This window comes from Cydia pomonella, chromosome 7, assembly GCF_033807575.1.
Source record: "Cydia pomonella isolate Wapato2018A chromosome 7, ilCydPomo1, whole genome shotgun sequence".
Classification (NCBI taxonomy): domain Eukaryota; kingdom Metazoa; phylum Arthropoda; class Insecta; order Lepidoptera; family Tortricidae; genus Cydia; species Cydia pomonella.
Genome location: NC_084709.1, coordinates 2763991 through 2779076, shown reverse-complemented (window position 1 = coordinate 2779076; position 15086 = coordinate 2763991). Strand labels below are relative to the sequence as shown.

The following is a 15086-nucleotide window of genomic DNA, read 5'->3' as shown; positions in this document are numbered from 1 at the left end:
TTTTTCATCGTATATTTAATGTTTTACATATTGACATCAAATTTTGACAGTGAATGTTACATGTCAATGTATTCTTTTTAAGAGGTTCCTGCTTGCTCAATATCTTCTTGTACGACCTGCATGGGTTGGTCTACTTTTTTAGCGACTTTTTGCTCGTGCACTAGTTCTTCTAGCTTCCCTTGTAGATCTTCTTGTACACTGTCTACGATTTCTTTTAGGTTTTTAGCTGGAAGACAAAAAGATATAATTAGTTGACTAAAATTTTTACTGAGATGTTTTATAATAATTCCAATGCCATCGTCGCGTACATAACATCAGTGACAAAGAGTTATTTTGATTGAAATTTATATCGTATTAGTAGTTATGTAGATCAGCCCTTTTTGCTATTTTAAATGACTTGCCACATCATATTCTGATCTATTTTCTTTGCTGATAGGAATTTTGCACTTTAGTATTCTTAACACGGCATCTGATTCTTTCGCAAATGGAATTACGACGATTATTAATCTCCTTTGTGTAAGCTAAATAGAAGAGTGCCTTTTTAAAAGAAATTCTCTATGAAAACTATACAAAAATGAGCCCTCTTGAAAATACATTCCTCAATTACTATACTTACTTAGTTTACCTAAAAATACATTACTATAATGAGACACGAAGTGTGCGATGGATTTAAATTTTGGTTTAATTTGACCTAATATGTGCCAAACACCCCAAATCCAATACAAAATAAACAAATCTAGCGTGTTCTTAACAGTAATTTTGCTAACTACTTTTACCTGTCTTTTGATTAAACTCCTCAGCAATAAGTGATATCTTCTTCAAAGTGTCAACGTATTTTGCTAAACTGGAGGCCATATCATGGTTACTACTGGTATTAACAGCCACGTCTTCAGTTGGTACAAGAATTTTCTGCTTAAACACATCACTGGTTATCACGGGCATTTTTGGCATCTTGAACTTTTTCTTGACTTCTTTTGGTACTTCGGTGTTCTCTGCTTCTTTGGATACTAATTCTAAGACATCGTTCAGTTGAAGTTCTGGGGCGATTGATTGCAAAGTCTCAATTTTAACTGGAGATTGGTTTCTGACTGGTGAGCCTTTGCAGACAGCGACTGGCAATGCCTTGGCTAAACTGCTAAGAATACTACCTGTAAAAATATTTTCGATGAAGGTTTATCCAAAGAAAACTTTGTGAGTAAATCAGTAATTATATACATATTTAGTACTTTCGGTGGGAGCCTATGTGATCATCTAGATAGGGGTGAACTAGGAAAAGCGGTTTTATAAATAAAATTATAATGATAAAAGTATAATAAATTAAAGGAATGTGTGACATAGTAACAAATGGGCGTAAGTTTGAACCAATACGCCGTCAATAAAGCTGAATGAAAAGTTTACCGAAAGCTCAAAGTAAAATGTTTCGAGCTTCTTATTTAATGTAGGAGTAGGAATTTTTAAGTGTAATTTAGTGTTGTCTTTGATAAAGCAATTTGCGGGCGATGAAACAGGAATTTCGTAAAAGATTATCTAAATATGTTTCTAATCGACCCCCAGTAAGGGAAGAGGAACAACTAAAATGAATATCATCCTTTTCTATTATACTGGTAAACTGGGATTGTTGTTTGATTCGTGGGGTAACTTTATTCATAGATTTTTATACTCTAAGGAATTTGTTTCTGAGCGCTTTTTTTTCAGTTCAAGTTTCCAGCGACATCATTATTTTACGCATTCGTTCAGCAGGAAATTCCCTATTCTTCGATAATCTGGGATCAATGTTACCCCTCAAATCAAAGTAACACCAGTACTAAGAACAAAGAAATCCTCCTTTCGTTCTTACCCACGATATTTATAGGAGCTTCCTGCTCTTCTTTCTTCTTCTGGGCTAATTTTTTGGATAGTTCGACAAGAAACATCGAACATGATGGACCTATAATAAAATGCTGGTCAACTATTTAATAAACTGTAAGTATTGAATCATTATTTGGTACAGTCAAAGGTCAGTCAGCAGAAGAAGTAGCTGCAATCGCACTGTCTAAAGATTTGGAACCTAATATTTACATATTTTTCAAAATTTGTAAATCTTTACTAAGAAAGGTTTGGCAGGGGGTTTTGGAAGGGGAGGAAAATTGGGTAGAAAGTTTTAAACTTGCGAAAGAGCTACTCAGATAATAACTTTTTCATCACACTTGCTCGAAAAAGTTCTTATTTCATGCAGGTGTACTGAGGGACAAAGGCCTATTTTTTTTTCCGCGGGAGTTATGGATTGGGAAAAAAAAGCTATAACTCCCTCGGGGTTGTAGGAAACACAGTAAAATTGCGAATTGGTTTTATCAAATTCTGACGAAATCAAAACTACAGCAATACATAGACCAAAAAATGCCTAATTTTAGGTACAATTTCAGCAATTTATTAAGCTAATTCTGTTGCTGACCTGGGGGCCTAGCCAAGTGCGAAGGGAAATCATCACGTGACTTTTCGTTGCATCTGTCATCTCGGTTTATTCTTTCTTTTCGGTATTTGTCTATGTACGATTTTTATCTTGGCTAGGCCCCCCGTTCTCTGACATATATAAGCATTATTTTCACCTTGATTAATATTTGAAGGCTTGGTAGATAAATATGTATACTTGGAAAGTTTAATCGGGGCATCGGACATGTTTTGAGTAGATATTACCAATTTGCTCTAACCTTCGTTGGTCCTCTTTTTACCAGATCTAGGTTTTGTTGGTGTTTTCCTGTTTTTGGTTTTACTGCGTTCCTTTTTATCCATGTCTGCAATAAAATTTAATCTAATTTGATGTACAGATTTCAGTAAATGTACATTTTATTTGTTAAAAATATTTTTAATCAAATTCTAAAGGCATGATTTGAGTTCTAAGCTGTAAATAATAAATAAATATTATAGGACATTATGAACAAATTGACTAAGTCCCACACTAAGCTCAATAAGGCTTGTGTTGAGGGTACTTAGACAACGATATATATAATGTATAAATATTTATAAATACTTAAATACATAGAAAACACTCATGACTCAGGAACAAATATCCATGCTCATCACACGAATAAATGCCCTTACCAGGATTTGAACCCGGGACCATCAGCTTCGTAGGCAGGGTCACTACCCACTAGGCCAAACCGGTCGTCAAAGCTGTAGGACAAATTGTTTAGTTATTTTACGTAGAACGGGAGTAGCAATACGATAAAACAAAAATATATCAGTTTAGACTTTATTAAGTCTCAAAACTCTGATTTTGGTGATACAAAATTGATTAATAAATAAATTAATATTTTAGTATACTGGACCCCATAAGACGATACGTTATGCGCTATTATGGTCAAAAGTTTTAGGTTTTAGGTTGTAGGTTTATCGGCAGTTAAATGGGAGTTAGTGAACTTATGATTTTTTTGATACAATCATTTAACAAACCTTCCTATTGTATTACCAAACCAACGGGATGGCGTAGATGACATTATAGTCGTGTAAGACTAAATACAATGAAAGTATTCAGTGTTATAATCGAATAACTAAACAAAGGCGAACAAAAAATAATTAAAACGGTACATAATAAAATACACTTAAAATTTGACAATGACAAGAAATTGACAGTGGCATGACAAGCGCCACAGACTTTCCATAAACTGCCATAAACAGATACAAACTTTAACCTTTTTCGAACGACTTGGTTTATCCTACTCGTATATGTCATAGAGAAATGACTCAAATGAGTAAGTTTACTTATTTATTTATTTATTTACAATAACAATATACATAATGGATATATACAGATGGTTACTATAACTAGCTTATATCTAAAATAGGCCCTTGAGGCATTGTACCAAGGATTCTGACGGCATTTCCTCGTTGTATCGCAATACTGATACGTTGTGCCAGGAAGCCGCCAGCTCTTCGGTCACCAGTTACATCAACCAGACGTTTGGCGATTTCTCCAAAAAACTTGTGCGCACTGGGACCCCATGGACCTAGAGTTTCAACGCCAAATGGTACAAAATGGTACTCTCTATTGAGGCTCTTATATTTATTACGTTTCAAAATTACGCTTTTACATTAGTCCGTTGGAGGTGGGACGGTGCCAGTAAGTTTACTACCTTCTCTCTCTCTTTTGTGAATGGTACTGGAACCTATGGAATGTAGAAAATTCTGCCATATTATAGTAGGCTGGCAAATAAGGTTTTAAGTTACTTTCAGTTCATGTCATCTTGGATATGGGTGAATATGGTACAAAGAATACAATTCTTGGTTTGACGTCCCTGAACACACATATTTTATGACTTTTATGAGATGATAAATTCATTGAGGCAGTACAAAGTTTTTTACTTATGTCTTTTAAACATACTATGTGGAATGCCAAATGAAAGGGCTTTGTGAGTAGATTACAAACATATCCGCTACTATAATAATTTCACTACTTGGTCTAACAAATTATTAGGTAACGTCCAAAAATTTAACAATCCAGAGTCGACTGCGAATAGCTCTAAATTAAAATGGTTGAATGGGTTATTCCAAATTTCAATTATATAATTGTACAGCCGCCATCAGATATATCGGAGCGGCCGAGGTGGACAAAAATAACTGAACACGCACCTAATTCCTTGAAAATAAAGGCGTGTTCAGATATTCGTGATTTCCGATATATCTGTTGGTGACTGTACATAACAAGTACCTAAATGTTATGGTAAAACTGGCCCTTACATTTTTTTTCCGTAAACCGTAAAAACTAGTGCAAGTAACTGGCACGGCCTACATCCACAAGCAGTTCATCCCACTTGTAAAAATAAGAACAAAAAACTGTTTCAATTTTTATTGTTGCAATTTTAATAAGTAGTCATTTTGTGTGTGGGTGTCTCTAGTGCCGATCTCTGTCGCTGCATCACTCTGGATTTCTTGGCCGAATAGGTTTCTGTAACAATTAAGCATTCAAATCGTTTAATATTGTTTTAGGAGCCTACATTATGGCTAACTGCTAACGCAGGCTGCGGTGGCAGCATGGTTTCATTTTTATCACTTGCCACTATGCCCGTCACTTTCGCACTTACATACTTGTTAGAACGTGACAGGCATGGTGATAAATGATAAAGAGCCGACCATCTTAGCCCTACTGTAGGGCTAATATGGTCGGCTCTTTATCATTTGTCACCATGCCTGTCACGTTCTAACAAGTATGTTCGTGCGAAAGTGAGAGGCATAGTGACAAGTGATAAAAATGCGACCATGATACCGCTGCTGGTCCGTTTTAATACAGAAGCTAAATATCCTTTTACAGTACATATGGGGCTACTTTATAGCACTAGTGCGAGAAGTAGCATATTACGTTACTGTGTCGAACATTTAAAGGGCCATATGTACTGTAAAACGTTGTACGATACATGTGCGAATAGGTAATTCGCAACTCGTGTCGATTTAAAACACTCCCTTCGGTCGTGTTTTAATTTATCGCCACTCGTTTCGAATTTCCTATTTTTCGCACTTGTATCGTAATGTACTATTTCCGTATCCCTCGACCTTGACTAATATTTATTTTACTTTGTATTCTATTACACATTCCATCATACGCCAACAAACGTTAGAAATAATGAATTATGAAACCCCGTTCCATCATTCTGATTCTACAGTCAAGACCACAAATATCTCCACACAAGCGAACGTTCCGAAAATATATGTACAAGCCTCTAAGACACAGACAATAACTACAATAAGGTCGTGGAATAGTATTTTATACAATAGTGATGTAACAGAGAGTAACGAAGCAAGCTTCGTTACTTAAACACGGTATGAAGTGTTTAAGCAACAAAGCTTGCTCCGTTGCCTAAGTAAGGTACAAGATTGCAAAGCTTAATTACCGTAAAACCACCCAACTATAGTCCAAAGCTCCCAACTATGGTCCACAAATAAACTCAATTTTTCTCGTTCAGGTGTGTATTTTACTATATTTTTGTAGTTCTAAGGCAAAGTATGTTTATAAATGGAAGGTAAAACTAGGAGTAAACCACAAGGAACATTGGTATAGATACTTAATTTCCTTTTGAACTTGTGGACCATAGTTGCAGAATTGGACTATAGTTGGGTGGTTTTACGGTATATAACTATTGTATACCTCTGCAATACCTTTTCTATCAGTCATCTAAAATAATCCTTTTTTTTTAATAAAACTTTTATAATTAATGAAAATTGGTTAGTATGCCAGTAGACAAAAATGTAGTACTAAAGACATAAACGCGTATTGAATGAATATTATGCTCATGAAATAGTTGCCCGTTTATGTCTTTTCTATGGGAGCGCGGCGGCATGTGATTGGTCACATTTTTCATAGTTGATTACAGCGTGTAAAAACGAATATTATAGTTGAGTTGGGAGCCCATACTTGAAAAGTACGCAATTGTAGTTTGGTATACGAAATCTTAATTCAACCATTACATTCGATGAGTAGAAATTAGTCCTATATATATAAGTGTGAAAAGTAGGGAATTCGCAATGAGTGGCGATAAATTTAAACACGACCGATGGTAGTGTTTTAAATCGACACGAGTTACAAATTACCTTTTCGCACGTGTACAGTACATACCCTTTAAGTTTTCTATATAGGCATGTATAGTGCTAGTTACCGCACTAGGGCGGTAAAGTAGCACCATATGTACTGTAAAATAAATTTGGGATATTGGCGTGTAAAGAAAGGATGTTTGTGAAACCGACCTTCCAAAGGTTAACATCGCATTAAGGGCAGTCGAAATATTGTAATCAATCATGAATCCCTAAATTTATTGGGTAAATGGGATAAAGATAAAGTACATTTGTGGCTTATATATTTATAGGGCTATCTGTATGCGAAACATCTGCCATATTTTGGTAATGATATGTCTGATGGTTGGAATATAAATGTCATTAGAAAAATGACAAAGGCTGATTGATGTGCCGTAGGAACGTTTCCAAAATTGCAAAATTTATGTTTCCAAACTTGCAAAATGGAATAGTTTTTTTTTTATTTGAACACAATTTCACCTGATCGTAAGTTCCCATGCAGTATAGGATGGAACATGCTTACCTAAAAGATGACTTTTCGCTCTCGTTTTAAAAGATCCAAGCTATACTAGCTATATAGTGGACTGGGAACAGATTTGCAGGAAGTGAATTCCACTCCTTAGCCGTACGCATTATAAAGCTGGATGCATAGCGTTTAGTGCGAATCAGTGGCAGAGTAACGACGTAAGGGTGAAACGAAGGGTTGGGTTTAAAGTTAGAAAACAAGACAAGACACGTACAGTGGCTTGTCAGAGGCATCTGCCCGGTCTCAGTGTCTTGGGTAGCAGCGGACGTGGTGGTGTCTGAGATTGCTGCAATCTCCGGTAATCTACGGTTGTTCCGTTGTGTGACCAGCTTACCTTCAGGATTTCCTTGAGTGCCGATGAAAGCGCTGATGTCAGCGATGCTTCCAAGGTTCGGATATTCAAAATATTAATCAGAAGATAAGACAAGACACTTACAGCGCTGGTCAGAGGTGTCTGACCCGTCGCAGTGTCTTGTGTAGCAGCGGTTGTGGTGGCATCTGAGACAGCTGTATTCTCTGGTACTGGTTTGTCTTCTGGAGTGGTCTGCGGCGTGGCTAGACGCATGGCTTCCGGATTGTTCGTTTGTTTTGATGTGACGCTGAGACGATTGGGTGTTGTACTTGTTTGGTCCTCTGGAATTGGAAATTAAATTCATTGATATAGTCCAATTGAACTGATGTATATTGATGGATACTACGCTTCTTTATTATTTATGCTACTCAACCAAAATACCTTATGCTAAAAAAAACAGGTTGTGCTTATAAGACTCAAAATCATAAGGATTCTTGATCAAAATAAATGGTTTTGAAACGACCTTGAAGATTGTCGTGATGGTTGCTGTGCAAGTCACGCACGATTTTATCATGCGCCAATCAGGATGAGCGATCTTCAAGGCTATATCAATTTTGATAAGATCAAAACTGTGACATATTTTTAAATATGAATCGGCCTCTTGGGCTGGGACAAAACAGAAGCTTTCATGTACGTCGGTTAGTTTACCTTGAATATTATAATAGCTTTCATGGGCATCAAAGAACTCCTCCTGCTTCTCCGGCACTGGTGGAACCACGGAGCTCTCCGAGCTGCTGCTCAGGCTGCCTGCGCTCTGATCCTGACCTTGATCAGGTCTGGGCCGCTTCTTCTTCATGAGCTTCCGAGTTTTCACCTGAACATGAGATTTATAAGTTATGATGTGAAATCTAAAGTGTTTTATCTATATTCCTTCATTCCATTGGCATCCTCCTTATTTATATAAATAGTAGTACATAGCAATGTATAACCTAATGCCAAATATGTTTTCATCTACGTAGTGTTAGTTAGGAACACGAGTTTTTTGGAGTAAAAATTTAAGGAATCGTGTCGTCTTTACAAGACTCAGTGCTTAAGAAACTTCCGAGTCTCAAGAATCGAGTTGAGTCCTTTATGGAATCTTTTTTAAGTGCAACTCAAAAGGACTTGAGTCTCTGAATAAAGATACCGACTGGAAATCTGTCGATACCCCCCGTCAGGGGGGTATGAGGGGCCGCTACCGCCTTTCGGCTGCGGCGGCTGTCGCGGGTCGCTGCCCCACCGACCGGTGGAGTGGTCAATTGGCCGTCGTTTGGGGGACGGTGTGTGTGGCTGGTGTGGGCCAGCTCTTTGCTACCGATCGTTATCCAACCCCACGACCCCTAACCTGGTGATACCGTTTGAGCGGGGCCAGGTTTCGGGGCCGCGGTAAAGGCGACCGGTAGCTTAGCTGGCGTGTGCGGCGTGCTTAAAGATACCGTCAAAAATGTTGGAGGTTTTATCTACACACTATTAGAAGTAAAAAAATAAGTGTTATAGGTGAATGACTTTACATGAAGCCAGTGCATGACTTTTTTTTTGTAAAAAACTCAAGTCTCTACAAAATAATCGGGACAAGTTGAAAGTTGAAGTTGAATTTGATTTTTTGCAAAAGGGTCTTGAATACGTATCTTAACTAAAGGGGCTCACTGATTACCATTTTGCCGGACGATATCGGCCTGTCTGTTATTCGCGATTGTTAGCTTTTGCGAATAACTGACAGGCCGATATCGTCCGCCGAACTAGTAAGCAGTGGGCCCCTTAAGACTAACATAGTAGGACATAGGCCTTTCTTCATCAAGGTTGCGGTTTCAGTTCTTACTTAGAGTTAATGCAATAATATCTGAATTGAACCTCAGGAAGTGGATTATCAGGCAACTCATCCCGCTGCATTCCGTGCAGGTCCATCACCAAGGTCTGGCTCTTGAAGGGTTGTTGATCATTGGATGATAAGGAATTATCAGAGTCCGTTTTATTGAGCAGCTCGTTTTCGGGAGCGACCACTGTAAGAAGTTTAAGGTAAAGAACACACGTAGTGGTTTAGCATCGCTCCCCGCGGTGGTACGCGGTGGAGTGGCTTGAAATTTTGTATCACAGTGTAGGTAATCCGTCTAGACCGCATAAACGACGCCGCACCTCCGCCGTTCAGCGTGGTGGACAAAATTTGAATTCGCTCCACCGCATGCCCCTGTGGCAGACGGTGCCATACTTATTAGGTGTCTTTCGCTCAATAAAGTCTTATTAAATCTGCAAAAAAAAGTTTTAGCTGGAGCGTTGAAGATTAGTTGGCGATTATTATTTATCGATTTATTACAGTTTCCGTTGCCGCTTGTTAAAGTTTAAATTATGCTCTCATTTTGAAACGATAAGGTTAGGACTGTATTGTCTGAGAATAAATGTATATTTTTTATTTTTTTTTATTTCATTTATGTAACATAATTATATTTATGTCTGGTACGTTAGTTTTCGTTGCCAAAAACTGTTATACGAAGAAAATAGAGCGAGTTGAAGTATGTAAAGGACTGTGCTCCGTTCAGCGCTATTGACGACACGTTGTCGTTTTGCCTCTACGAAGTATTACTGCGACATACCGGGAAATCCATGTTATCGGCTACGACCGTAGCTCAGCCGTGAATGTGTTAAATGGAAAAATATTCAAGGCAGATCAGTTCTTTGTTTAAGTCGTTCGGAGGGTTTGAAAGGAAATTATGAATGCATTGCCATAGCTTCCAAAGCGGGGTAATTTTGGCTAATAAAATAATAAGTATATCTACATAGTAAACTAGAAGCACTTTAATGTCATCTCTCTTTGTGCGGTAGGGCACAGCACAGCGGATGTCATTCCAGATCTAGAGCAGAGCCCAACTGGGGAAGTACCTCCACCTTACAGAAAACCGCAGCCAAATAACACTAGACCCTACTCATAGTTGTTCCAGCCGGTGAGTAAGGTTGCTAGAGCTCGACGAGGATGTGGAGGTGTCCATATAGGCTACGTTGACTGCTTCTAGCCAGGCGAGCCGAATGCGCTTGCCCTCGACTTACAAGGATAGGTACCCAACTGTCCGGTTCCGATTTGATTTATATTTATATTATGTTATAGCACGTGTTTTGTTATATCGGCTAAAACTCATTTTTTCCTAAAAAATCGACATTCGTAGTTTTATAATATCTTATCGCTAAAGTTACACATAAAGACGGGTATTTTTTTAGGAAAACTTGAGTTTAAGCAGATATGACAAAACACGTGTACATTATTTTTTCCCGTTCTCATACATATACTCAAACAAGCCATTAACTAGCAAGTTGCTTGAGCATCACTTTTTCTATATCAGTTTGAAGATTAGTAACTTTTTAGTACTTTGGAGGACAATTTCTCCCAATAGGTTGAGTTTGGGCAGTTAAAAAAATACGTGTCCGTTATTTTAGACTACCCTATAACATATATAAATCAAATCGGAACCTTCCCTTGTTAGTATAAAAAACAAATGGCCCAAAATAGATATTTAATGTTCTTAAAATTACCCAATTTCGATTGTCTCTATGAGTCTTAATATATGTAATCGAAAGAATATTCAATAAATGTAATTTAAGTATTATATTTTGTATTAACTCACGTAAGCTTCTTCCTTTCATGTTGAGATTTTTAATATTTTTCCTACTCATGATGAAATACGGTAAGTATATGCTATTGAAAGCACAAATATAAAGGAATTTAAAAAGTTGGATTGGTTATTGGTCTGTTAAATCATATTTTTTAATAAAATTGAGTCCGACATTGTGAATTTTGTTGAAATTTTGTCAAAATATTTTCGAATAACTTGTCTTTTTTGACATAATAAATTAAAATATTGATTTAATCGTTACAAAAAGTTCTTATTTTTGTCAGAAAGGAGGTTATAATCACTGAAATATTTAATTTGTGTAATATTGGGAGGAAGATACACTAATTTGTTTGCGCGACGGTAGAATAGGAAGTCCGATTTTTGGCGCGTGTACATGTGAAGTTTATGCTTCCTATGTAGCCCACAAGATGGCAGGACCTACTATGCACAAGAAACCGTACGGGAACGGTAGATGGCAGCAATTGCTTTGGCGTGAAGTGTCAATGTACATGTTTATGTTTCCGCTTCATGGCCACAAGATGGCAGACCCTCCAACGCGCACGGTCCATAGTAGGTTCGGCCATCTTATAGGCTACGTCGGAACAATAAACATCACATTTACGCCTCGCGCCAAAAATCTGCCGGCTCCTGTGCTGCCTCCTACAGTTCATGCGTGCTCCCTATATCTAGTCTAGTGATTAGTTTATATAGATCCAGCTTATAAAACAAACGAAATAGAGCAAAAACAAGTTTCGCATAAAAAATTTAAATTCGCTGATTTTTTTTTACTACATAAAGTTATTACAAGTATAGATATACCTTATCCTATTATAACTACAAAGTTTTCGCGGTTCGCTGTAGGCCTTCAGTATGTGCTAGTTTTGGGTATTATCCCCTATTCCAAAGTGACTGCCGTTACTTTTCATGACTGCTGTTGTTAATTTATGAAAGGAATCGCTGGTCTCTAAGATTTTAACCCTTCAAATTTCATGTCGTAAAAGTCTGAATTGGAATAGCAGCTAGCACAGGCAATCTTATTACCAGTACCTTAACTCTGTACAATAACATCTTACATTTAATCATGGAGAAATAATATTTTTACCTCATACCGTAGAGTAATAGAGTCTACGAAAAAACGTCCCACCTAGTTCGACAACAAAATAGATTTGTGGTCACTGAATTGTCAACCGTAATTCCTTAACAACCAGAGTAAGCGTATATACAGGTTGTTGATTCAGTCACCTGCAATAGCTTACGGGCTTTTATTTTTTTCGCTATTTAGAAGTTGATCTCCTAGTAAAAATTGCTCAGTATGACCTATATATTCAACCCGAAAATTTACAACAGTGCCATCTCTAGCTGTCAAATTCGAAGCACGAAATTGTCTTGGACCTTACTGATCTAGTGTAATAATAATAAAAGAATACTCAATAAATATTTGCTCATAAGAGCGCCGTGCGGTGATGTGACTCGTCCGTACACAAAAAAAGATCGAGGTGTGCAAGATTTGTCTTTGACGTGTCATTTTCTATGTATTTGTCCTTAAAGATTTGATTTCGCATGTAGTGAGTGAGAAGTGCGACTGTGTGCACGTTTACCCCGCAAAAAATGGCAGAACGATTTGTACGGTAAGATATCGCTCGTGCTCCTCTCTTTCAACGTGTCGGAAGACGTTGTTGCTCGAAGGTGCAATACTCTCGTTGGTAAATAGTCAAAATGGATAAAAAGTCAAGCTACTGGCAACATTTTCACTGTTTCAGCGATCAGCTAGTTAAGAAAGCAGATTTATGCGACTCACAGCTCGCTGTAAACTGTCTAGGTTCTATTGGCGACTAGGGATAGTAGGGTGGCCACAATTTTATCAAATTCAGGATTTTCGAAGCTGACAAAAAGAGTTCAACCTTGTGAGACGTTTTTAATCATTTTCCTGGCCGCAACAATCTACAAGGTTTTACCAAAACAGCTATGGAAATATTCCAATTAATTCAGCTTTGACGATTCATTTGACTACGAATCACTTTCCCGAAAGTGCAATGTAATTAGAACTTTACATCGAAATGCTAAAGTTTAAATTCTATTGGCGCGTATATGGCCGGTAAATTGTACTAAGCCTGGGAAAGGGTTACAGCGCGATTCTGGTCTCGAAAGTTATTAAACTTAGTGATATCAACGTCTACAATTTTGATAATCATGGACCTACATCATTTTTGTCTACGATGTGTCTATTTATTCAAACACATTCAACTGGCCATATTGTGATATTGGTAACCGTACTCATCTTAATCAGATTTGAAATGAATTTAGTCAAACCCATAATGAAGGTTCTCTGAGCCGCTCGGGCGATCGGTCGTCAAAACTAGAGGTTTACCGAATAGCAAGACGTTTCTTTTATATGTAAGGCCGCTCGAGGGGACGCCCGAGTTGGGCATGCAGCCGGGCGGGGCGTGCGGCGTGCATGTTAAACAAATGCAAACGTATAGGAGTGGCCTCAGTGCACGCTGCTCACATCTCTTGTGAGCCCGACGCCACGCTGCACGCCCCGCCGAACGCTCCGCTTCGAGCATCTACGGACTGTTTGGGATTCCATAATCAAAAAGGCAAAATCATTAGTTCTAGGTAGGCTTATATGTACACACGCAGTGCAAGTGTTATTTATACGTCATAATTTCATAGAAGTTTGACGTTTAAAATAACACTTGCACTGCTTCTGCTATCAAAATCGTTGCAGACTTGTCTTGGTCTGACTCTAGTTCCAAAATTAAAATATATTGTTTTATAGGTTTATGACGTTATTTATAAATGTCTCTTAACTCTAACAGTCTGTTTGTCCCTATTTATATTTATGATATTAGTGTTTGTTAGAAAAAAAAAGTTTGGCAAACGATTGATAAGTTTTATGATTAATGTAAATTACACTATCTGTTTCTGTAATTTTCTGGAATCAATTGACATCCAGTTTTTTTCGAATTCATTTAAAAACATTGCCACCGTACAAACTTCAGTCAGACTTTGAATAGAAACTAGTCAATCCAGGCAATAACCACTGTTCAGACCCGCCAGGGGGCGATCGGTCGTCAAAACTAACGGCTTGCCGAATAGCAAGCTTTCTTATAGTCTATTCTAACTTTATAAGAAGCCTTGCTATTCTGTCTGCGTTACAAATTTACAATGTCCCAAGAATTTGCGTAAACTCTAGTTTTTACGAAAACGACTCTCTGGCCAACCCAAAAGAGAAACTAGGCCTTAGTGTGAGGCCACACTGGTGCGTTGCGTTACGTCGCTTTACATATATTTTTTATACATTAAATGCGTTACGATGACGTGACGCAACGCAACGCAATGCAATGAAACGCAACGCAACGCACCAGTGTGGCCTGGCACGATTTGGCTTAGCCCGGTTTCCTCACGATGTTTTCCTGCACCGAAAAGCTAATTGGTATATATAAAATTATATTTTGAATATCGAAAAAGTAGTATGTTTGTGTGGATCAAATCTTGCAACCTAAATTTAACCCACTTCCCGGTTTCCGATTGAGCTGATATTTTGCATACAAATGTAAGTCGAGCTGATCTAATGAAGGAGACAGTAGGTGGCCATGGGAACTCTGTGATAAAACAACGCAACCTAATTGTGTTTGGGGCTTTTAGAACTGTCCGGCCCCGATTTAGAGACCTAGTATCTCTAGGCACTTAATATGGCACTTAGAATTTAGGGAAGCCCCCTTCTCCATCTAAAATCCATTGCTATGGTTGCTTGGGCCCAGGCCTAGGGCCTTGTGGGTCTAGTCGGAAATCCGGCCCTGAAGATCACATTGGCCTGTTAGGCGCAAATTGAGCATTCCACGGGCTGTCCCGTCGGGACGCATTTTATTTCCTGTATTGCGACTTTTTTCGGCGTTTAAAGCAGGCGATTATTTTCCTATGCATATTTTTGACCATTAGTCACAGAAAGGGAAACTCCTGTACCGGCAAATCTACAGAAAATTGTCGTTTGCACGGGTCAACGGTAGACAAGTTCATGGAATGCTCCAAATATGTTGCAATATCATAGATAAACCATTTATCCGCTTTCCACAATACACACATCAAAACA

At 38.0% G+C, this 15086-nt stretch overlaps 2 protein-coding genes across 3 annotated transcripts; both read right to left on the bottom strand.

Annotated features, from left to right (window-relative positions):
• Window positions 1–14: 14 nt before the first annotated feature.
• LOC133519610 (uncharacterized) lies at window positions 15–3616 on the bottom strand. 2 transcript variants are annotated; one of them, XM_061853646.1, is made up of 5 exons: window positions 3430–3616; window positions 2586–2771; window positions 1838–1927; window positions 777–1148; window positions 15–226 (listed from the first exon to the last, which is right to left on the bottom strand). In XM_061853646.1, the coding sequence occupies exons 2-5, from the start codon at window positions 2653–2655 to the stop codon at window positions 78–80; spliced, it is 681 nt and encodes a 226-aa protein (XP_061709630.1). In that variant the 5' UTR covers window positions 2656–2771; window positions 3430–3616; the 3' UTR covers window positions 15–77. The 2 variants fall into 2 exon arrangements, with proteins under 2 accessions (XP_061709630.1, XP_061709629.1); XM_061853645.1 differs by having other exon boundaries at window positions 2688–2771; window positions 3430–3615.
• A 1191-nt stretch (window positions 3617–4807) lies between these two features.
• Window positions 4808–11215, bottom strand: LOC133519611 (uncharacterized). The gene is made up of 5 exons (XM_061853647.1): window positions 11006–11215; window positions 9246–9394; window positions 8064–8229; window positions 7500–7696; window positions 4808–4921 (listed from the first exon to the last, which is right to left on the bottom strand). Exons 1-5 carry the CDS (start codon window positions 11052–11054, stop codon window positions 4892–4894), a joined length of 591 nt encoding a protein of 196 aa, XP_061709631.1. The 5' UTR covers window positions 11055–11215; the 3' UTR covers window positions 4808–4891.
• Between the last annotated feature and the right edge of the window lie 3871 nt (window positions 11216–15086).

What these genes read in the sequence shown, in the direction of transcription:
- LOC133519610 (XM_061853645.1), bottom strand. Translation starts at nt 2,769, where the DNA reads ATGGATAAAAAGGAACGCAGTAAAACCAAAAACAGGAAAACACCAACA. An exon ending in TAAAAAGAGGACCAACGAAG is followed by an intron (nt 1,928 to 2,687) that starts GTTAGAGCAAAT and finishes ATTTTATTATAG; the next exon opens with GTCCATCATGTTCGATGTTT. An exon ending in AGCTCCTATAAATATCGTGG is followed by an intron (nt 1,149 to 1,837) that starts GTAAGAACGAAA and finishes ATATTTTTACAG; the next exon opens with GTAGTATTCTTAGCAGTTTA.
- LOC133519611 (XM_061853647.1), bottom strand. Translation starts at nt 11,054, where the DNA reads ATGAGTAGGAAAAATATTAAAAATCTCAACATGAAAGGAAGAAGCTTA. An exon ending in CTGATAATCCACTTCCTGAG is followed by an intron (nt 8,230 to 9,245) that starts GTTCAATTCAGA and finishes TCTCATGTTCAG; the next exon opens with GTGAAAACTCGGAAGCTCAT. An exon ending in AGACACCTCTGACCAGCGCT is followed by an intron (nt 4,922 to 7,499) that starts GTAAGTGTCTTG and finishes TAATTGTTACAG; the next exon opens with AAACCTATTCGGCCAAGAAA.